Raw genomic sequence first — 22,760 nt, 5'->3', positions numbered from 1 at the left:
TCCTTTAATTGTGTCTCTGGTAGACTACTGCCCCTTTAATTAAAGATGATGGTGGCAGTGTTTTGGTCTGCGGCTGTTTTGCTGCCTCTTCCCATAACTGATGGTATCACAAGTTCTGCTCGTTAAATGAATATCTCAAAGAATAGTGTCTGGTCGTCGATATGTGGCCTTAAGCTTGGGTTTTGCGGCAGGACGATAATCTGAATCCACCTTTCAATGTCTCAAAAAACAGTTTTAAGTAAAGGTTGTTAGTTAAATCTGCATTCAATGCTGTGGTTTGACTTTAAACAGGCCTTGCCTGCTAAAAACTTGCTAATGTTGGTGAATTAAAGCAACTCTGCAAATGAAAAGGAAAAGAGTTGCCAAGAATGAGACCGCAAAAAGCTATCCAAAGCGAAGCAGCATGTGTTTGTTTTTTCTTAATCTCTGAGGAAAATCGCAGGTGTTTTACAGGAATAAGAAAAAAACTCTCAGCTGTTGTCTGAGAAACTGTTTTTCCACAGTCTCATAAATACATTAGAGAAAATGCATTTCCCTTCTAAACAGATCTTTGAAATTACCCGTCTTCTGTGAGAACAAGCAGAACCAGACAGGATTCAAACCCAGACACTTTTTGCTACCAGGCAACTGTAGTCCCGTATTTTCAGTACTATAAGGCGCACCGTATGATAAGGTGCGCGTTATAGTCTGGAAAATACGGTAATTTGGCAGAGTACATATGAAAACTACGGGAGAAGATTGGGGTTACTGGAAAAAAAAATAATTCTAGCTTTAATCTTCTGAGATCAAAAGTGAAAATTCTGCGAAAAATAGTTAAAATTTTGACTTTTTTCCACAGAATTTTGACTTTTGATCTTAAAAGAATAAAGTCAGAATAATTCTGGTAAATTTTTTTTTAAAAAGTCAAAATTTTAAGAAAAAATAGTCAAGACTGTTAGAAAAAAATTCAGAATTTTTTTTCTGTGGCCCTAATCCTCTTCCATTGAAAACTACGGAGCCCTCCAGGGGACATGGGGAATCTTTTTTCTTTTGCGTTCCCTCGCAAAACTTTTGCGTTCGCTCGCAATAATCTATTGATCAGTTCATGCGGCATAATTGAACACTGTAAGCCTTTTTTACGGTGGCCGCCGTACTTTCTGCTTTAATACAAGCTTATGTACGGTTTTCCCATGGACTATTGAGTTATTATCGCGGGGTAATAAGTCATCTGATTGTGTCTCTGTTGTGTTCGTGTCTGAATGGTTTAAAGAGCTGCTTTCAGTGCCGTTCCATCTTAGCCTTAACAGACATAAACATGCAGTAAATAAATCAATTTTCAATCAGTTTGTTGCACCAAAGAGTTAATAATAATAAACACGTTTTCACTGAGGCTCTATAAGAGCCATATGTATTAAATAAGTAATTATTGATATGACAGGAGCAGCGGCTTTGACACCTGGTGGTGGATGTGTCGATGTGGGCGTGACTGTCATGAAGTATGAATGGGAAGGTTACTGGCTGCTGGCTCTGTGGGTATGAGGAAGCGGGTGAGCGGGGTGGTCAGTCCTCGCAAAGATTGGAGCATGATAATCTAAATTGAATAAATCGATTGTTGTGACAGAACAAAGAAGAGATTTGGAGTTGATTGATACACGGACAGATGAGATTCCCCAAGTTAACCCAGTGCTGCCCTCTACCACCATTAGTTTGCTGTGTTTTATAATCCAATCCAACTTTATTTATAAAGCACTTTAAAACAACCACAGCTGATACAAAGTGCTGTACAGTAAAACACAACATAACAATAATAAAAAAAAGAAATAAACAAAAAAAAACTCTTACAGTTTAAAAACAAAAACATACAATTTAAAACTAGAACCTGCTGGTGTTGAAAGCCAAGTAAAATAAATGGGTTTTAAGACGAGCTTTAAATAAAACGTGTTTATTATTATTAACGCAAAACTGATTGAAAATCGATTTATTTACTGCATGTTTATGTCTGTTAAGGCTCAGATGGAACAGCACTGAAAGCATCCCTTTAAACCATTCAGACAAACACAATAGACACAATCAGATGACTTATTACCCCGCGATAATAACTCAAAAGTCCATGGAAAAACCTTATAAGCTTGTATTAAAGCAGAAAGTACGGCGGTCACCGTAAAAAAGGCTTACAGTATCAATTATGCCGCATGAACTGATCAGTAGATTTTTTTGAGCGCACGCAAAACTTTTTGCGAGGGAACGCAAAAGTTTAGCAAGGGAACACAAAAGAAAATAAATTCCTCATGTCCCCTGGAGGGCTCCGTAGAAAACTGCTTTCAATTGACTGATAAAATATTATTAAAGCACACAACGGTTATTTTCAAGGCCCTATTTATGTGGCCCGCGGGCCTTGCGTTTGACGCATGTGTACTGAAGGGTCTATCATTTAAATTGGCTTTACGGGAACAGTTTTGTTTTTGCAGACGCTTTTATCAAGCAAAGGGTGGAAGCTGTCCAGACAGATGACACCTCAGTGACCATCAATGGCTTCCGTCTATTGTTCTTGAAAAGTTTAATCAGTCGGTCACTGTCTGTGAAAATGCTGGACACTGTTCAGAATCAGCTGTATTGGGCAAAACTGTGTGCAAGAAGAAGGAATTAAAGCATACAGAAATTAGGTGTCAGAATATAAGGTTTATATTAAATTAATTAAAGGTAAAGAAACGTTATGTTCACATATTTTCAGTTTGTTTTATTTTTAAAATCACTCTACAGACTTTTACACTCAAAGTAAAAGTCAAAACAGTCTCTGTCCAGAATGTGTGGGGTCTGCATATATTATGTTAATATTTTCCCAGAAACTTATCTAGAAGCCAAAACCATCAGAATTAACTGAATATAAGCTTGAAATGCTTTTATTCAGCTAATAAAAGCATTTTATTTGCTGAAACCTCTTCTTGGACCTCTTCTAGTTCTGTTTTTGGAATATTTGGAAGAAATAAAATCTTGCATTCACAAAAACAACACAACTCTAATTTTCTCAGTCAGTGTAATTATGAGTAAAACAGTAAAGTAGCTCAACTGACAAAAATATGTAAAATAAGCTGCAACAATCTTTCTTTCAAATGGTTCAGAAAGTGCAGTTAGGAACTCAAAATAAAATGTAAAATAATAAGTAATAAAACATGACATCGCTCAGAGTACAAAGCATAGAATTATAATGAATAGATCTGCCCTAAATCAGCATGTTAACAAGAGCATTTTTGAAGACCTTCACCCAAAAAACTGTACATTTTTAAAAAAACTGTTCTGTCTTGTCTCCAGGTACGACATCTGCATCCAGAAAAACAAGCCCTGTGAAACTCTAGGTAACGTTCGCTCACAGATGTGCAATCTGCACCTAGGCCTGTCACGATAATAAATTTTGCTGGACAATTAATTGTCTAAAAAATTATTGCAATAAACGATAATATTGTTTCAAGACCTTTTGACACTGATTTAATGGAAATGACTAATAATACATGCGATTTCCTGATAGATGCACCTTATTTTCAACAGAACACGTAACACTGGAACTGATAAACTAAATAAAACAACCAAAAACAAAAATAAAATAGATTCTCTGTCTTCTTTAACAAAAAACGTACTTGAATAAAAACTAAACAACATAAAGCCAAAGTGGAAATAAATACTGCATTCAACCAAAAGAGTGCAGATTATGAAGTCTGTATACTATATTGCCCTTCATTAATCACTAGATTTAAATAGAGAAAATCTCAAACAGCTGACACGGCGCAACACGAAGTCCAGCGGACATTGGAGTTGATATGTGGTATTATTAATGTTTATTCAACATTTCGTGCAAAGAATATAGAAATGACAAGGGGAGGAGTTGGAGCCAAATTGCTACCGCAGTTGATAAACCTGGTAAGTTTTCAGCTGTTCTTCGTTAACGTGACATAAATAGGTTATAATTTTCATTCAGTCAGGGCTTTAGCTGAATCTAGCCACATGCATTGCAGGTAGATTCTAGTAAAGCATTGATTAATGCCTGATTTTAAAATTAGTTAACTGGACTTGTAGACATTATTTTGTGCTCTGGTGTTCTGGACACCACATGGCACAACAAACCTGATCGAACCGTTACACCTAGGATTTCTGTCGACTAAGGTGTCTCTCAGGGTTTGAAAATGGGCCGACAACTCGTGTAACGTGCTGTAATGTGCGCTGCACATTAGACTAAGGAAATGAGTTGGGGAGGGTCAGTGGAGAGCACCGGAGCTGAGCCTATTCTCATTCAGTGTCATTAACAAAAAGAAAAATGACCGGAAGAGACGATAAAGACGATAATTAAAATGAGGTCAATAGGTTTAATTTATCGTCCAATTAATTGATTTGCCGTTTATCGCGACAGGCCTATCTGCACCCATTCATAATCCACAGTGGCATAGAGCACAGGCTGTTCCTCCTGTGGGGTACACTGAGCACCACATCACCAGAAGATTAGCCCAACTCTGACCCATAAAGCATGCTAGGTTTGACTCATAAATTAAAGCTAATTATCGGCCTCTCCTGTGGTCTTCATGGCGGCGGAAATGATCTGTGACTGTAATTAACATGAAGATGTGTTGTGCATGCAGAGTGAGATTCATTGTATGGTGAATCTGTGTGTCTGAATCCATGTTGCTGTTTGTCAGGTCTGGCTCCGGTGGGAGGGATGTGTGAGCCAGAGAGGAGCTGCAGCATCAACGAGGACATTGGTCTGGGAACAGCCTTCACCATCGCCCATGAGATCGGTCACACGTAAGTCACTCGTTCATCTGAAAATGGTTTTTATTTTGTTCTGGGTGTATGCAACTTTCACAAAATATGTTTATTCCATATTAATTAAAACTGTAACTATGTCATGACTGGAAGTTTTTGTTTTTATTTTTATCTCAGAGTGGTCATCTGTCTGTTATTCTTATCTCGATTAGATACAGTAAGGGCTCCCGCACTCCTCTTACTCTGCCCGTTGTCCCTCTCACTTTTTTCCAGCAGCCACAACTGTTTAATCCAGTGTTTCTCAACCTTTTTTGGGCCAGCGCCCCCCTAGCCTTTATCCAGGTCCCTCACCTCCCCCCACCAAAGAATTTGTAGGCAACTTTGCACTGACAATTATTTTATTATTAATGTTACTATCATTATTGTAGATGTTTTGAATCGGCTTACCGATTATGTTTTCCCGTACACTTCAGCGCGCCTTACGCTCCTTCACCTCGCGCACATAACGGGGTAAATGTAACGAGTTTTGCCCTAAATGTATTGGCGCCTGGAGGAGGGGGGTTGGGGGAGAGACGAGCGTATGTTTCTACGCTCCTTCATGGGGGGGCGCCGATTTATGTTTTCGCATCCACCTGAATAATGTGTGTAGTAGTTGCGCCCCTGCCCATGGCACTTTAACAATATTATTTTACCTTTTATCTGGAAATAGTGTCTGTTTATTCTTGCCATACCGTCTCTGTATTAATTATTGCTCGAAAGGTCTTGCCATACCAGTTTATTCCTCCGTATTTACTTTAGTTTCTTAGTTTATTCTTGCATTTTGTTCTTCATTAATTTCCATTTAGTTTAATTTGATTAGTATTATCCTCTCTTGGTTTATTGCTATGTCCACTTTAGTTTCTTTCCTGTTGCTACATTTATTTTATCGTTTATTGACGCTCAGTAATTTTCATTCATCACCTGCTGCGCCGCCTAATCGTCATGTGTTTCACTTCATGTGTTAATTTTTCACTGTTCAGCGTCGGATTCTCTGTTTTTATGCCATAATTCACATCTAGTTCGTCTCTCCGTTTTGCCCGCTTCTCATGTTTCTGAGTTTTGCGCAATGTGCTCTGCGTTTTTTTTTTTTTTTTTTACTCCCTAAGGTGCAGGGCGGTCGGGAAACATAACATATCGATGGTGAAAAGGCAGACTGACCATCGATATGGTCAGTCTGCCTGACTAATCAGAATTTCGGTATTCTGATTATTGAAATTTAAAAGTGCTGTGGTACCGTTGTTCCATCAAACCCGTTTCATACCGGACCACTTACAGCACCGTGTTAACGCTATAAAATGAACGCTCTCTATCTTGGTATCACCCATGGAGGGATTTCTTTATTTAAATGGGTTCATTTTTCAGAGGGATATAAAGTGAGGGCATCGTGATTTTAGAAATTACATGTTTATAAGAGCGATTCTCTGTTGTCCTTCCATGGAAGCGGGCAGCTTTCAAACGGAAATAAAACACTTTTTAATATAAATTGCTGCTTTGACATGATCACAGAACTGCCAAAACTTATGTAGCCTACATAAATACCAGACAAAGTGAATCACAGCAGCGTCATCAGCCGGTGTAACTGATGCGGAGCGGAGCTGCGCCATGAAGCTACAAACACTGAATAGAAGAAGAGCTGCCATCGATACAGTTGTAGCCAAGCATGGTTTAATGTTACACAATACAGTTTTACGAAATTGCTCAAAGTCTAAACTGGTATTGTTGTGGATTTAAGGTGTAAAGTTTACCTTCGACCAAAGGCATCCCAGCGCCCCCTTTTGTAAAAATGTCCGCCAGCGCTCCCTGCCGTCCTCTGAACGCCTCCTGGGGGGCGGTACCGCCCACGTTGAGAACTGCTAGTTTAATCCGTTGTTAACATGTTGTAACTTGTTTTTCCGAGCCGCCTTTAAACGCAACATGAGCACAAAGACGTGCGGCAGCGACTAAGAAATGCTGTTGTGTGTGCATAGTGTGTGTTAGAAACATGGCAGAAAACCAGCAAAAGAACTTTGAGGAGGTTTTTTTTCTCCCAAACAAACCAAGTGAGTTGATTAATGTGGTTGAATTCAGGTAATGTTAGCTAAATGATGACAAGCTAATGCTAATAATATTAAGCTTGTTAGCAAAATAGGATACTAGCATTGTTGTTATTCAAAGTACTAGTTACATTTACTTAAACTTTAGCCTGCCGGGTCTGATTGTGGTCTGCAAAAATCCCCTGCTTCTGGTCAAAAACAACCAATCAGAGCTGGGAGGAGGGTCTAAGCGCTGTCAATCATTCTCCTGTACGCCGCTCAATGTCCTAAAGGCGGAGAAACAACTTTCAGTTCCAGGAAAACATTTATCTGCTGTCAGCTAACATTAGGATTCATGGCAGGCTATGCTGTGGTGAACAAAACTCTTAATAAAACTAAATCTACAAGTAGTGTTTATGTAAATTACTGCAATTAGCCGTGTGGAATGTTTTTTAGTAACCAAAAGGCTTGTTTATGGTCATGCCACCACTCATTGATTTGATTTAAATTCAGACTTTGTTTAGGCCATTGTAAAAGCTTTAAATATATATATTCTCCTTTCCAGCATTGTTCTGCTGCTTAGCCAAGGTTACATGAGCTTAAGCTAGCAAACGATAGCTGGAGCTTCTTCTGCTGGAGTGTTGGTCATGGTTCCATCTGTGACTGCCGGTCTACCACATCCTAAAATGTAAATGTACTCAAATCAAATGTTTTTTCCTAATTTCCAGGGTTTACTCCAATAAACATTGGCTTTTAGTGTAACGAGTACCAACAATTTTCTCCACATCTGTTGGTAATACATCCTAAATAACATCTCTTCTCTCAGCCTGTAAACTTTGCTTTATTTTACTTTAATTTCTACTGCTCACAAATTTAATTTTCCTGTTCACTTGTGTTAGCAAACCACATTAACAAGTACTGAAACAGATGGTGGATCCATCAACTGGTCCAATGCGTTAAACAGATTCTTGAACATTTGAGGCTGAACACAAAAAAGGTAAAATTGTTGTACTTTGTGTAGAAAATCTCTAATTGCTTGTGGCAAACTGAACAACACTTCCTCCAACTTTCTTTCACAAACAGATTTTTGTTTCCCCTCTTCCGTAACGGTCAGCTTGTGGATTTATATTTTTCTCATCGAAGGCTGAACAGCGCTCCGTGTCTTTTTTAAAATTTGGGGTTTTATTTATTTATTTATTTATTTATTTATTTATTTATTTATTTATTTATTTATTTATTTTAATCTAAACTTTCCCACTTTCAGCAATAAGATAGACTAAAAGTCTACCTTATTGCTACCTTATTCTGTTTTTTTCTTTTTTGTTTTTTTGCGGAAATCAGATTTTTCTACATGGCTGATCATATAATTTGTTAAATACAACCACAATAAATCTTCTGGGTGTATGTCCCCAAAGCGATGATCATCTGCAGAAGAAAAACGTAGATATCGCACAGCAACGCACTCTTCACAGAAGTAACAATGGACGTCTATGGATGGACTTTAAAAGTGACCTTTTATGCTTCCTTGAACAGGTTGGTGTTTGTAATGTGCAAAGGATTTTAATAGTTTGCAGGCCAATGATTAGTCTGTCCAACAGAAGATGTTCTCCAACAGATTCTTTAATATTCTGTTTCGTTCCCTTTTGGTGCAATGTCAAAGTTGCAGAGTTTAATTTTTGATGCTAATGTTCTTGGAGTTCCTCTGGGTTAGCCACAGAGGCCGTTTTTCTCGCCGCTGCTGCAGCAGAGATTATTAGCCGTCTGCTTGGCCTCAAAGTGTCGTCCCTGTGTGATCATGGATTTTAGGTTTGGGATGAACCATGACGGGATGGGAAACGCCTGCGGGCCGCGCAGCCAGGAGACCGCCAAGCTGATGGCTGACCACATCACCATGAAGACAAACCCGTTCATCTGGTCGGCCTGCAGCCGGGATTACATCACCAGCTTCCTGGAGTGAGTGAGCCCATCAGATATCTCCTTCCTAGAAATAAATAGCCAATTACTGGAGTGCAGGAAAAAACGTAAGAACATGTTTGATGGTTTATATATTCAGACTGCTCCTGTTTTTAATAAAATGTCACATCGGAACAAAACATCAGAAGCGCAGGGTTTATGTTTGTTCTTTATTTTACGATTAGCAGTTATATTTTTCTCCTCTGCTTGATGTGCTGCAGCTCAGGTTTGGGCTCCTGTCTGAACAACATGCCGCCAAAGCAGGAGTTTGTTTACCCCACCACCGCCCCGGGTCAGGCCTACGACGCAGACGAGCAGTGCCGCTTCCAGTACGGCATCCGATCCCGGCAGTGTAAATATGCGGTGAGCACACAAATACCACCTACTTTTATTGATTTCTTAGTTTTATTTAATCATCAGTAATAAATTATTTAATTAATAATTAATTAATTGGTCAATATTAACTGGAATATTGACCCTTTCCAACTACGTCACTTAATCATTTGAGGAAAAGTTGTTTTTTTCCAGTTTATTCATGACTTCTACTTGCTCGAGTCGAGTTAATGTGTATATGAATGTAACGCACCTGGTCGGGGCTCATAGACGGCGGGATTTATAAAAGTTGGAAACAGCTAGCTAAGAAACCGACCAGTACTTCCTGTCCGCTGCAAATCCGCGGTTACACTGATGGCTGATGGTCATTATGATTAACAGCTGCTATCCGTCGCCGCCGTATCTTTCCTCATTAAACCTCATGAAATAAAAAGACAAGTTTGATTTCTATCCTTGTCTGTTTGTGCAGCCGACTGTGCAGCACCCTATAACCATTTTTACTGCCAAATCAAATAAACAGAAGCGACATCAGGCTGCATACGACTGCTTTTAGCCTACCCTTAAAGGGGCGCGTTGGTTGCTTTGTTGTGTTTCACATGCTGTTAGAATTATTGCTATGTTGTTTTTCTTTTTAAAAAAGGAATTAAATTTTTTTATCTGCGTTTTCTTATGTTTTTGTAATAATGTATGAAAAGGCTTAAGTGGTTAAATGAAAAATCTACAAAATGTTCCAATTTCTTTTATCCGATTGTCAGAATATTCGATGACTAAAGTAGTTTAGTTGCAGCTCTAGTTTACTCACATACTTTAAGTCAGTAGACAGCTGGTCTGACTTTGGACTTCATAAAACACCAGATCACTACTCCAGCTGCAGTTAACGCCTTCTAAATCTCCCCTAAACGCCCTCCCTCGTAACACTCTCAAGGCTTCCATTATCCCAGTAATTTGTTTATCCTTTCTATACCAGAGTTCTGGATAAACCAGTCCTCTTCAGAAATTTTTTTTTTGTGGCTTACTTTACTTGTTGAGGGTGTCAATGACCTTCCACTGGACAAATCAGCAGTCCGGCCCCTGGCTGTGTTGGCCATCATATTAGTTTTAAAGGGGATCTATTATGCAAAATTCACATTTTTAGAATTTTTATATTTATATTTTGGTTTCTACTGCTCCTAAAAACAATCCAATTGCTTAAAAACGCCACCCAGCTGTTATTTGGAAGTAACTTAATGCTATTTTATAACAATAAAATAAACCATTTTATTGTTGAGTCACACTGCACCTAGTAACCCAAGCTGTATTGGGATGTACAATGGCTGCTGGAAAAAATGAAGTGTTTTATTTTAAAGTGTTTTGTTGTTGATTTACCATCCTTGCTGCATTCTTGTTGCTTCAGCAGGAGGCTCCACTTCTCCTTTTCAAAGATGTGCAGTTGTATAATTAAGCATCTGTTTGCAGTCATTTTGATGGGTGTAATGGGCGTGGCAAGCAGCAGCTTATTTGGACTTAAAGTGACAAGACACCTGAAGCTGACCAGGCTAAAATCTCATTATCTAAGGAGGATTTTTTGAAAAACAGAGACAAATCCTAATATGTTCAAGTAAGCATAGTAGGTAAATTTTTTGTTATTTTCCTAATTTCTGGAGCAGAACTTTTGTTTTCAATAGCTTTATAGTCTTTATAATTTATATCAATCTGTGTGCATTAAACTTATGTAAGTGTGTATGGGTTTCTGTTTTCTTTTACTTTCTAAAATAAACTACTTTTCTGATGACATTTTGATTTAGTGGTATGTTTTTGCATGAACTCTTGTTTTTATGTCATCTTCTCTTTAGCTGTTTATTAAAATGAACTAAAAAAAAGATTCGGCTCAGCTTCTCGCTCTTGATTCATGTTGCTAGGACTCTCATCTTCAAATCTGTAATACATAACACATCTTGCAATACTTTCATGGGACAGCGTTCTTTTTATTGCATGGTCAGGATTTTACGAGGCCGCCTTCAGAGCGAACGGACATCTGGAACAGCGTGCGGCTTTATAGACTCATTATTATAGATACTATGTAGTCAGCGTATGTACACAATAAAACATTACCCTAAAGTGTTGACGGCTCTGGAGGGAAAAGAGGTGAAGGTGAATGACAGTTTCTGCCTGTTGATCATAAATAAGACCAATAATATTTCTCGTATTCTCTCTCTTGTGTCCATCGGTTTCTCCGATGGTTTTATTTTTCTCTCTCTGACGCATACAGGAAGTTTGCAGCGAACTTTGGTGCATGAGTAAGAGCAACCGCTGCATCACCAGCAGTATACCTGCAGCAGAGGGAACCATCTGTCAGACTAACACCATAGAGAAAGGGGTGAGCTCTGAAAATAATCAAAATTTTACTGGACAATGAATTATTCCAGAAGTTAATGGAGTAGATGATAATATTGTTGTTTTAAGACCATTTTAGTAATGCAATGGTAATGGCATAACAATGCAAGAATACTTGATGAGTGTTTGTAAATGCACAACTGTGTATTTATGTTTTATAATTTTTTAATCTGTGTGTGTGTGCTGCAGTGGTGCTTCAAACGGGTGTGTGTTGCGTATGGGACTCGTCCAGAGGGGGTAGATGGAGGCTGGGGTCTGTGGTCCGCCTGGGGGGAGTGCAGCAGGACCTGTGGAGGTGGAGTCTCCTCCTCCGTCAGACACTGCGACAGCCCCAGGTACTGCCTACATTGATCCATACTGTAACAAAAACAAAAAACGTTTAAATTATTCTGATGTGACAGAAACTCAAAACAAGCTAATCGAAGACTTAATTGTAAAGTTTTTGAGACTACAATGAAATTGAAACTGTGGAGGATACGATGTGAGAAAGCTGCAGAGAGACATGATGCGGTAGGAGGGAATAAAATAAACCAGAAGAACGCTGGAAATAAGGAAACGGAAAGCAAGCAAAAAAAACGAGATTAAAAAACACAACATGTAACAATTAAAGCTTAGAGGAATGGAAAACTGACTGACAGATGCAAACATCCGTCCGTCCGCCCGCTGATGTTCAGAGCGTTTGACCACGTCTGATTCAGGGTGATCTGGGTTCTGACTCTTTTTGATTCTTGGTTCCTCGACTCCAAACTGCCCAGAAAACGAATCTCCTTTCTTTACCTCTTTTGTTTTGACCCAGCTGTTTTCTCAGAGAAGCTGATTTCAGCTGTTTGTTTCCTCAAATCTGGTTCATGATCCACATCTCATGATCATGGGTGAGTTAAAAGGCCAGTAGATTGAGAGCTTTGTTGTCCATCTTGTGGCCACAGTCATTAAACCCAGAGATAATTAAACCTCTTTCCCAGGGAGACCATCTGTTCTGACATCAGACCCTCACTCTGACTGGTGTTTGTCAACCTTTTACACTGTATATGTATATATTTTTCCTCTCAGTCGTGCCATGAAGAGGGCAATTATTTAAATTAAAGTTCTTCTCACTCTGCAGCAGTGAAGTCCAAATCATTGCAGAATGTATAATATTTTGAGTCGCTGTCAGCAGATAGCTCATCTTGAAATTATTAAAGAGGGGAATGGTCTGACCCAAATCTGGGGCCAGCGATTTTCTCCTGTTTCATTTCAGACTATTATTTTCCACATTTCCTTTGGTTTTACTCTGCCGAAAAGTGATGTAAATATTGAGAAAGTTGCCAGCTACACACCAAACAGATGTATTTTTAAAATGTAGAAAAGTTGTCTTGCTGTGAAATCAATGTAGCTAAAATAAAGTCCAATCGGTGCAGCTAAAGATAAGGATGGAGCCATGAAACAACTGAGCTTTGACGTCGGTATGTGTGCTGATGTAATGGAGGACTGATCCTGCTGTTTTTGACTGCAGGCCAACCATTGGAGGAAAATACTGTCTGGGAGAAAGAAAACGCTTCAGGTCCTGCAATATTGATGTGAGTTTTGCTCAGTCTTTGCGATCAATTCGTCTGCACTCATTTGTCTATATTATGAATATTGTTTGTGATTCTTGGCTTGCAAGTAGTGTGTGAATGTAGAGGAAATCTACATGTACGAAGAAGAAGTTGTCCATTTGTGTCCAATGCAGGAGTGTCCTGCAGGCTGCAAGGACTTCAGAGAGATCCAGTGCTCCGACTTTGACAGCACTCCTTTCAGGGGAAAGTTTTACACCTGGAAACCGTACAGAGGAGGTGAGTGTTTTATTTAATATTTGCTGAAACTTAGTGTTAGTATTGATATGTCCATCGTTGTAGCTTCTATTGTCTATTGTCCTCTGCCTCGCTGCTTCTGTTAACTTTTCTACATTTTCTCATGTTACAATTACAAACTTCAACGTATTTTGTTACCAACTCAAAATTGTGCATGATTGTGAAATGCAGTGGTGGACACACTTCCACAAATATGGTAATAGCAGAGCTAATTTTTTGCTTAGCTCTTTAACAGCTTTGCTAACTCTGAATACATTTAACGCACGTATGGTGCGTTCACAGCAAACACGGTTTGAGCGTCAGGAGCATCTGGTTTACATTCAAAGTCTATGTGGATGCATGTCGCGCCGCGTTTCGTGTGTCTAGCCCTTCACGATCAAAGCGTTTTGAGCATTCAATGTGTCAGACGCTGGAGTTGGGAAATCTGAACTTTCGCCGCTTAATGCGGCGCATCAACCAATCAGAGAGACCGAAGTCTGTTAATGTAACAGTTTTGTTTCCTCCCCTCATTTTTTCCACCAGCTGACCAAACTGCTGGAGCGCCCCTTGGGTTGCTAGGTAACAGTGCAGTCCCGTAGACTGTGACTTCTTGAAACGGTTTGTTTTCCAGAAACTTAAACACATTACATTAATGCCAGAAAACAACTGGGTGTTTTTTTTTTATAAGTGCTTCGGCTGCTTTTACAAGCAGTTGAGACCAAAATGGAAGTAAAACAGCATTCAATATGTTCAATTTGGATAATAAGTTTTCTTTCAGAAATAACTAAACTACAAAAAATTACACACTAAACACATTAAATGAGGTGTAGAGAAGCTGCAAGGTTCTTTTTTTACTTACCCGGCTTTCTTGATCTAGAAGTAAAAGATGTCAGTAATTGTAGCAACGTCGTTTTCTAAGCACATTTTACAAAGCCAGACTGTTCAGCTATTAAATAAAATGGCTTTGTGTCTAAATTTATTTTCTTCTTAAGTCAAATTAAAATAACTGAGTGAAAGTCGTCCCAGATGGGACTGATTCTCCTTCTGCCAGCAGTTGTAATTCATTACTCATAGTTTGGTATGATTGTTTATATTTTATGACGATCACAGACCTTGGAGACTTTACAACTTCCTTCTTAGCATCGCCGGTGCTGAAGTAGAAATTGGATTTAGGTCGGTACATATTGAATTGGATTCACTCAATCTAAGCCTTTTGAGATGATGTAAATTCTGCACATTATAAATAAACTGAATTGAAGCTGCAGACTGTCCCTCTTGTCTGGTGTGCAGATGCTGGCTGCACCCGAAGTTCTCTGCAGGAATTTCTCATTTCTGCTAAACGCCGAACAGCAAAAACTGGATGCGAAAGATAAATAGTTTGACTGCTTTAATTTCTAAAATAATGGCTTGCAGAGATAGTCGGCGAAACAATTCCAACACCAGGCAACAAGTGGTCTTTTCATCAAGTCAGCTGATTTTCCAAGAAAAATCCCTTGCAGCTGCTAAAATGGGGAAGGTGCCAATTTCTCTTTTCCTTGTTGAAGTCAAACAGCAGCTCTCCATCTCTTCCGTGGTCAGACTTCCAGTTGTGCTTTTCCTCCTTTTACGTGGATAACGGTTGTCTTTTTTTTTCTTCCTCGTTTCCCCATTCTTTCCATCTCTAAATTTATTTAGTTTAGCTTCATGTGATTTCTTCTTGCTTCTATCATGACATAGAAAACAGAAACAGGCCGTCTCTGTCAGTTCAGACAGCCAAGGACAGCTCATTTGTTAAAGGAAAAACCTCACTGTTTTTTTTTCTTGAAACAAGCTGTTCTATGTCAATGTTTTTAGTCCAGCAGTCTTCACGTTCACCCTTCACACTGCACACCTGAAAGCTACCATTATCCTGCCAAAACCCGGCACCATGGGAGTTGTAGTTTTCCGTAGTCCGAACAATTTATTGTCTGTGAGTTTGACCGGTACATTCTCTCTTTCTCTTGCTAGCACAGGCTGTGACTGCCAGCACAAACAAACACGGGATGATGTCAGCAGTCGCTCTAATAAGAAACTGTTGATCTGTTTCACACATGAATGAAGATTTGTTGAAACACTGTTTTGAATGAGCTTGTGTTTTTGTAATAAGATATTTTGTTACATTTATTGGCCACTCAGTACTTCCCTCTACCACTCCAAACTGCTAAATACTGACCCTGTGGGTAAAGATGACATTTATCCCAAAGAAGTGGCTGGAAATTGCTAGCTAACTCCTGAATGTAGCATTCAGAGGTGCAGTGGTGAATTTCTAGAATCCGTAAATACTTAAGACCCCATCTTAATACACTTTTACCTGGCTTTTTTCATAGTTGAAATGCCAAATATACTTTAAAGCGAATGTATAATGCAAAATTTACATCTTTGCACTTCTATTTGGGTCTCTGCTGCTTCTAAAAACAACCAAAGCACTTTAAAAAAAGACCAACCCAGATAGTTTTTGGCAATAAGTTTGTGTTTTTTGGTCTCTGGAAAATTATCTGATTCAAAAACCTCTGGAATGTAACGTCACCAATTAGCAGGCATGACTCCTCACCTAGCAACCCCAGCAAAGCCCAGCCTGTTACCTAGCAACCTCGGCCGAGATCCGCCCGTCACCTAGCAACCCAGGCTGGTTTACAGTACCACATCTTAATTCTGTTTTTAGATTTCAGAATGAAGAAAAACATTTTTCAGAAAAGAAGATGGATGCATTTCCTTCTATGGCATGTTTACATTTATGGAAAACAAATAAGTACATAATTTCCAACTTTAAAAAAAATCTGAAACAATATTAGTGCTTTTAGTGTCATTTTGTCATGGAAAGTCAATGTATTACATAAAATACCAGCATTTGTTATTAGATTTATATTTAAAACATGAGCATTTTAAGCCAGAGTTACATTGATACATTGTGTATCAATGTACAAGGTCCAAAGAGCCAATTAAGCCACTTGTTTCTTTAGAGTGGAAAGAAAATAAACATCTAGAGAAACTGTAGGAGTAGCTAAAGATTAGGGAGCTAATCACCAAAGAGAAATCATCTAAATACCATAGGAATCACACAGAATGCTGGACAGCAGTTAAGAATCTATAGAAAAGGGTAGAAATAATTAACATCCTGTTTTTAATCAATTTTAGTTTAATTTTCCTTCAAAATTGATGATGTCTGTTTCATTTCCACTCAGAATTTCCTGAAACAACAAACAGAACCTCTCCTAAGCGTGTCTTCTCTGTCTTTTATGTGCATTAACGCTTTGTGTGCTGGTTCTGTTGCGTTGTCCAGGTGGGGTGAAGCCCTGCTCTCTCAACTGCCTCGCCGAAGGATACAACTTCTACACGGAGCGAGCTCCCGCCGTGGTGGACGGCACGCCGTGCCGAGACGACTCTCTGGATGTTTGTGTAAACGGAGAGTGTAAGGTCAGTAAGAAGGATTTTGTTTAAACAAATCCATGCGAGCATTTGGTTCAAGTCCAATAAAAGTCACTAAAACGTGAGTAAGCCGGTTTAAGTCGAATCAACAGGAGATTTTCTTGATCTTAGTCACTTTGAAGCCTGAACAGCTGCGGCCGTCTGGTTTACACGCTGGCTGGTGTTGCTCGTCAGAATCAGCTGCTCGGATGATAAAACGAGACTTAACTTTGGCAGCAGACTCAGATTCGCATTAATGATCTTGATTCCAGCTGTTAGTGAAAATATAATGATGCCAATATGGTGTGCTTTGATGAAACGGAGACCACCTGGTGCTCACAACAGAGATTTATTGAATAATCGCTCGTGCTTTTCCTAGAAATCTCACAGTGAAACAGTTTGTACTTCAGCCCTTAGGTGTGTAAATAAGAACCACCTCAGACATTACTAACATCCTAATCTCTGTCTTCCAACATTTTTATCCTCACCTTAGCCCCCCTATTTAATATGACTCAAAGGTTTGTTAGATTATGGAGCAGAGGTGGTCTGAAATCCAAAGAGACGGTTGTGTTTATCAAAAGTCCTCCTTTTTTCTCTTGTGCTCTGCTCTGCTCTGCAGGAACTCAGTGACCTTCCAGCTCAGTTGTTAGTCTGTCTGCGCTGCAGGCTGGCTTTCATTCCCTGCACTCTTATTTTCTGCCTTTTTCTACTTTCTGACTTCCTTCACATCTACTTTTTTTTCTTGCAGTTTTTCTTTCTGCAGTTCAGGCTCTCCTCTTTTTCTATTTTAGCCAGTTTACTCGTGGTTTATGTCCACCTGTCTCTTGCTTTAACATCTTTGTTAGATAATCAGAAGTTTTAGAAAAGTGTATCTGAAAATATGATCTAGTTTATTCAATGTGGATGTTCTGGTTAATGGACGTTAATGGAACAAATGTTTGCAGTAAGAGAGCAGGAGCATTTCTGTCTGAGGTTTGCTGTTCTCCATTAGTTTCTCCTCATTAGTTTAGCTGGAAGAATAGTATGAAATTTGATTTACCTCAGATTTGATGCAAAGATGTTTCCAGGTTTCAATAACTGTGTATAAATAAACCAAAGTCACAAAAACAAATTTTGCCCGCATGATAGATTGTCCCAGTAATATTGCGATAAACAATAACATTGTTATTTGAAAACGGTTTTCAAGTACCGTATTTTCCGCACTATAAGGCGCACTGTCGGCTTTTGAGGAAATTGAAGGTTTTTAGGTGCGCCTTATAGTGCGGAAAATACGGTAACATAATGATAATGACATTATAATGCAAGTAGACCCTTTGAAAGATCAATAAACTGGAACTGGAAGCCATTTTGAATATATAAAATATGTAAACAAATGAACCAAAACAACAAATAAAATGGATACTGAAGTCACCTTTTGTCATCCAGTTTTTTGGTAGAAATGAGAGACACAAGAAGAACTATAATGCAAATGCATGATATTTTAGTTTATCATGCAGTTAACTGATTTATTGCTTATTGCGAGTTTCTTCTGTGTGGATTGTTTCTCCAACAAGGGGTGAGAAACAATCCTTTATGAAGTATGGAGGGCAAAAACGCCGAAACTTGTGTGCTCAGCGGAAAATTAACTTTAAAAAATCAATATGATGGACATTTAGATAAAACCAAGACAGTATGCACATATTACAGTAGCGAATTATCTTTCCATCGAAGCACAACCAGTTTATAGTTAACTTTTCTAACTTGCACTTAAAACAAAATCACTCATTTTAAGCCATCCTAAATATAAAAGCCTGGAAAATCTGAAAAAGCTTGGTTTAAGATGATGAAACATTTTCTTAAACATTTAATGAAAAAAGTGCTTTTTTTTTTTTCTTACACTTTTTCATTAGTTGTAATTACTCATAGTTAATTATGATTAATTGTGAAGGAGTGAAATACACTCATGCAACTTCTATCATTGGTTATATTTTCAATTTTCAGGCAGAGCAGTTTGAAATATGCTGCTATTGTTGAAAGCAAGATCAGAAAAATAGATGTTTGGAAAAAAGTTAAATCTGATTTTCTAGTGATACAACAACATTATGTTATAATATGATTAATTTTGTGTTAATTCAAGTGAATTGATCACAAAGTATTTACATTTTATATATAATTTTGTTCACTTAAACGTTATTATAAATTGTCGACTAAAACTAAATAAAATTTTAGACTAAAACTAAATTTGCTGTCAAAATTAACGCTGCCTGGCATCAACCAGCCGCCGCGTGCAGGAACAGAAATCGGTGCAGTCGTCGTTCATTTTCTAGTTTAGTTTCAGTTTTGTTCCCTGTTTAAGAGTTTGAGTGAAACCACCTGCTTCGCTCATCATGAAATTTATTTATGTCGACAGCTTTGAGTTCAGCGACCAAAGAGCGTTGTGTCTGCTCAGGATCAGACAAAAAAAAACAAAACACGCAGCACACATCTGGGTTTTCTATCTGATATTTCTGTGTTTTGAAAAAGCGGTCTGGAAGACATTAGGAGGTAATTCGTCAGCTCGGCCTCTGACACCTCTCAGCTCACCGACTGTGCCCTCTTCCGCCCGTGACCCTGGTTGACCTCTGCAGCTCACTCGTTCCCGTCTTTTTGTCGCAGCACGTGGGCTGCGATCGTGTGCTCGGGTCGGACGTGCGTGAAGATCGCTGTCGGATCTGCGGCGGCGATGGGAGCAGCTGCACCTCGGTGGAGGGAGTCTTCAACGACTCGCTGCCTGAAGGAGGTAGAAATCAAAACGCTTCACCTGTTATCCTTCTGCTTTCATCATCCAAGTCTAGTCAATCCAGGCTAGAATCAAATAAAAGAAAGTATTTCATTTTAATTCCAACTTTGGAGCAAGTGTTCATCTTCCCAGAGGTTAGACAGGAAGTTTTCACCATTTGAAGGTATGCAACACAGTCTGTAGTTGAGGAAATATGCATATCTGGCTTTTGCTATCTTGGATTGAGAGAGCATCTTGGAGAGATGGATTCTGGGCAAATCAGAGGATGAAAACATACTTTCATAATCATGAATTTACACAAGCAATGGCTTAACTTTGCTGAAGTTTCAAATGAAGTCAATGAACACTGCAAGGATTTCAAAATAATCAGAATTTCTGCAATTATTTTACCTCATCGACTGGCCAGACTTTGTTTTAAAATCAGGTATGTGCAAGTCAGATACATTTAAAAGTTAGTATATTTCAGAAATTCAATCCACTAAGCAAAATAACTTACTGATTTCACACAAGCTGATGTTTTCAAGCCTTTATTTCTGTTAATTATAATGATTTTCTGCGTACATCTAATAAAAACACATTTATGATTAGAATGGTACATTGGATCAATAGAAAAACATTTTTAAAACGGAAATGAAAAGTATCTGTAATACCTTCTTACAGATTATATTTTCAAAAGTTCTGAGGAAGATTATCATGTCAGTGATTCACATATACCATCCATATTTGCACATTGTAATTTGAAGTCCTATATGCAGTCGAACATGAGTTTGAGCTTCTTTATGCTGAAACATGCTGATCGTCTTTATCACGTTTAGTGAAACTGGTTTACAAAACAAGCTGGATCCTGTTTAAAAGTTGCTTTGGCAACACTTGTTTACTAAAACCATCAACTCTTTGTGTTTAGATGTTCATTGTTTATTTTTACAAATCTCAGTCCTGCAACTCAAATTTTATCTGTTCACATTTGTTATTGTTTTTGTACACGTTTTAGGACTTGTTTTTTTCTGAATCCTGCTTTTTCTTTATTTTAAATTTGTTTGTTTATTCTTTGAATTTATTTTGTTTAGTCAATAAGTTGTTTCTCCAGACTTTTGTTGGTCTTTTAAGTTTTGTTGCGTTGCTCTTGGCAGTCGGTGGTTACCGTAGCAACCAGTAACTGACATCTCCTCCCCCTTTTTCTGTTGCCGTCGGCAACTGTGGGGCAGAAGCTGCTGGACTGATGTTAACCACCAACCTCATTTGCTTATATTTGTTAGAATAAATACAGTGAACCTGAAACGTGTCTGTCGTGACGTCGACCTACTGGACCTGAGTCGAACTCAGAAGGGTCACACACAGATGCTACGTTCAAAAACACCGCGGCACATAAATCCGACCGCTGCGGCTTGAGGTCCAACTGCTATCAAATGTATTTTAGGTGACCGTTTGCCCACAACACCAACTCCAGAGTTGCTCATGTTTGCGTTGACACCCACCGCCCCCTCCCATGATTCTCCGGGGCGGGCCACACCCTGAACATCCACTCCTGCTGTAAGCCACAAGAACCGGGTCGACACGTCAGCCTCCGTCTGACGTCCCTGCAGCTTTCAGAACATCTGCAGCCACAGCTGGTGTTTAAAGAAAGTCACTTTCTATTAGAAGTAGGGCTGACAAAACGTATCACAGTATAAGCCTTTCATATCAATATCAATAATTATTGATTAGTTTTGTTTTAAATATTTGAAATACTACCAAACTGATGGCATGACCTTTCCTGTTTTATCAAGTTTACAATCCACACTGTTGTTTTTTTTATTTTTAATCTGCTATGAGTGGCGAAACCTTAAGCTTCTGCTGCACAAGTTACTCAACATATTGTTGCTAGGTAACCACAAGCTGTTCAACATGTTGTTGCTTGGTAACCACAAGTTGTTCATCATGTTGTTGCTTGGTAACCAAAGAGTGGGTGAGTTAGTTAATGTCACTAACCTTGCTTAACTAGCCATGAGAGGTTACCTAAGCCTCTCCAGGCTGCCTATATCTCCCAGAATGCATTGTGGTTCTGGATTGGAGTTCAGTGAGTTCTGTCACACGTTTTCTATTGATATTGATCAGGTGTCTATGGCGATATACATTGTTATTGATTTATTTTATGGAAGCCTCCAGAAACTGAGGCAAGGTTGGAAAGAAGAGTGAATAAAATTCCTCCACAACTAAAAAAATACAAAAAATACAAAATCCTGCAACATCCAGCTATGCTATTTAATAAAATCGATTTATAATGCTGTATCTGTCAAAAGCGGCGCAGTAAAGTGAGTTTAAATTAAATGAAGCTTTACTTTTCAAAGTGAAGTCGACTCGGTCACAATGACAGCACAGGGCCTTTTCATCTCAAACTCAAACTCCAGGCGCAGGACTGGAGGCTTATTCTGGTACCGGTCAGGATTTATGACTGGGAGAATCACTCAGTCATGTCTACAGCAAGCTTTTGATTTCTCCCAACTCCAAAAAAGCCTCCAGCCAACACTTCTCCTCTGCTGTCTGCTTCAGTGATTTAAAGTCCCTCTGGAGTTTTTGACCTGCAGCAGAGTTTTGGGGCAACTTTTATATGTGTGGCTTCCCGTTTTGTTTGTCTCACACATCTGCATTATGAAATGCAAGCACACAATTCACATGCATTATAGTAAACCACTTCTGTTTTGTTGGTTTTGTTGTTTGCCAATAGACTCTGCAATGTGCAGATTATAAAGCTGTAAGGCAGTAAATATAAGTGTAAGCACAAAAAGACAAAAGTATGCGAGACATATAGGCGAAACTTAGTATAAAACTATGCATTACATTGCAAGAATATCCCAGAAACCTCTTTACTCTATTATTAACATACCAAGTGATAACATTATCCCTATAGGGAGAGTTTTATGACCACAGAATGAAGCCAAACCACTGCGTCTGCACTGTAAAGCTAAGAAAAATGACATGAATGTGTACTGGAGTTCAGCCTGTTCGAGAAAAGTGAAAGATCAGATTTCCCAATGCTCCTGTGTTTTTTTTATTTTATTTGTGCTCCAATCTCAGCATAGATGCACCTACACTGCAAAAACACTAAATTTTACCACATATTTTTGGTCTGATTTGCAGTGCAAATATCTTAGTACACTTGAAATAAGACAAAACTAACTACAAAGAGACTTTTAGAGAGATTTAGGAGCTTGTTTTAGGTGAATAATTTCTTACTATTGATTAGTACAAGTACTAGTTCCATTGACAGATTATTTAAATTGTAACGAAGCATTTCCCTGTGTTATAAGTGAATTAATCTGCCAGTGCAATTAGCACTTTTTCATCAATATTAAG

At 38.6% G+C, this 22,760-nt stretch overlaps 1 protein-coding gene across 5 annotated transcripts in view; it reads left to right on the top strand.

Annotated features, from left to right (window-relative positions):
* The window catches only part of adamts10 (ADAM metallopeptidase with thrombospondin type 1 motif, 10), a 74,921-nt gene that overhangs the window by 42,354 nt on the left and 9,807 nt on the right, over positions 1 to 22,760 (top strand). For all 5 annotated transcript variants that reach the window (XM_017306395.2, XM_008415144.3, XM_081606134.1 and 2 more), the window contains 10 exons: positions 3,289 to 3,332; positions 4,662 to 4,767; positions 8,586 to 8,732; positions 8,954 to 9,095; positions 11,314 to 11,421; positions 11,628 to 11,773; positions 12,931 to 12,994; positions 13,147 to 13,249; positions 16,545 to 16,678; positions 19,304 to 19,427. In XM_017306395.2, the coding sequence (XP_017161884.2) occupies positions 3,289 to 3,332; positions 4,662 to 4,767; positions 8,586 to 8,732; positions 8,954 to 9,095; positions 11,314 to 11,421; positions 11,628 to 11,773; positions 12,931 to 12,994; positions 13,147 to 13,249; positions 16,545 to 16,678; positions 19,304 to 19,427 (1,118 nt within the window). The remainder of the gene's footprint in view (positions 1 to 3,288; positions 3,333 to 4,661; positions 4,768 to 8,585; positions 8,733 to 8,953; positions 9,096 to 11,313; positions 11,422 to 11,627; positions 11,774 to 12,930; positions 12,995 to 13,146; positions 13,250 to 16,544; positions 16,679 to 19,303; positions 19,428 to 22,760) is intronic.

Source organism: Poecilia reticulata, chromosome 4, assembly GCF_904066995.2.
Source record: "Poecilia reticulata chromosome 4, P_reticulata-male-v2, whole genome shotgun sequence".
Taxonomy (NCBI): Eukaryota; Metazoa; Chordata; class Actinopteri; order Cyprinodontiformes; family Poeciliidae; genus Poecilia; species Poecilia reticulata.
This window is presented reverse-complemented; position numbering and strand designations above follow the sequence as displayed.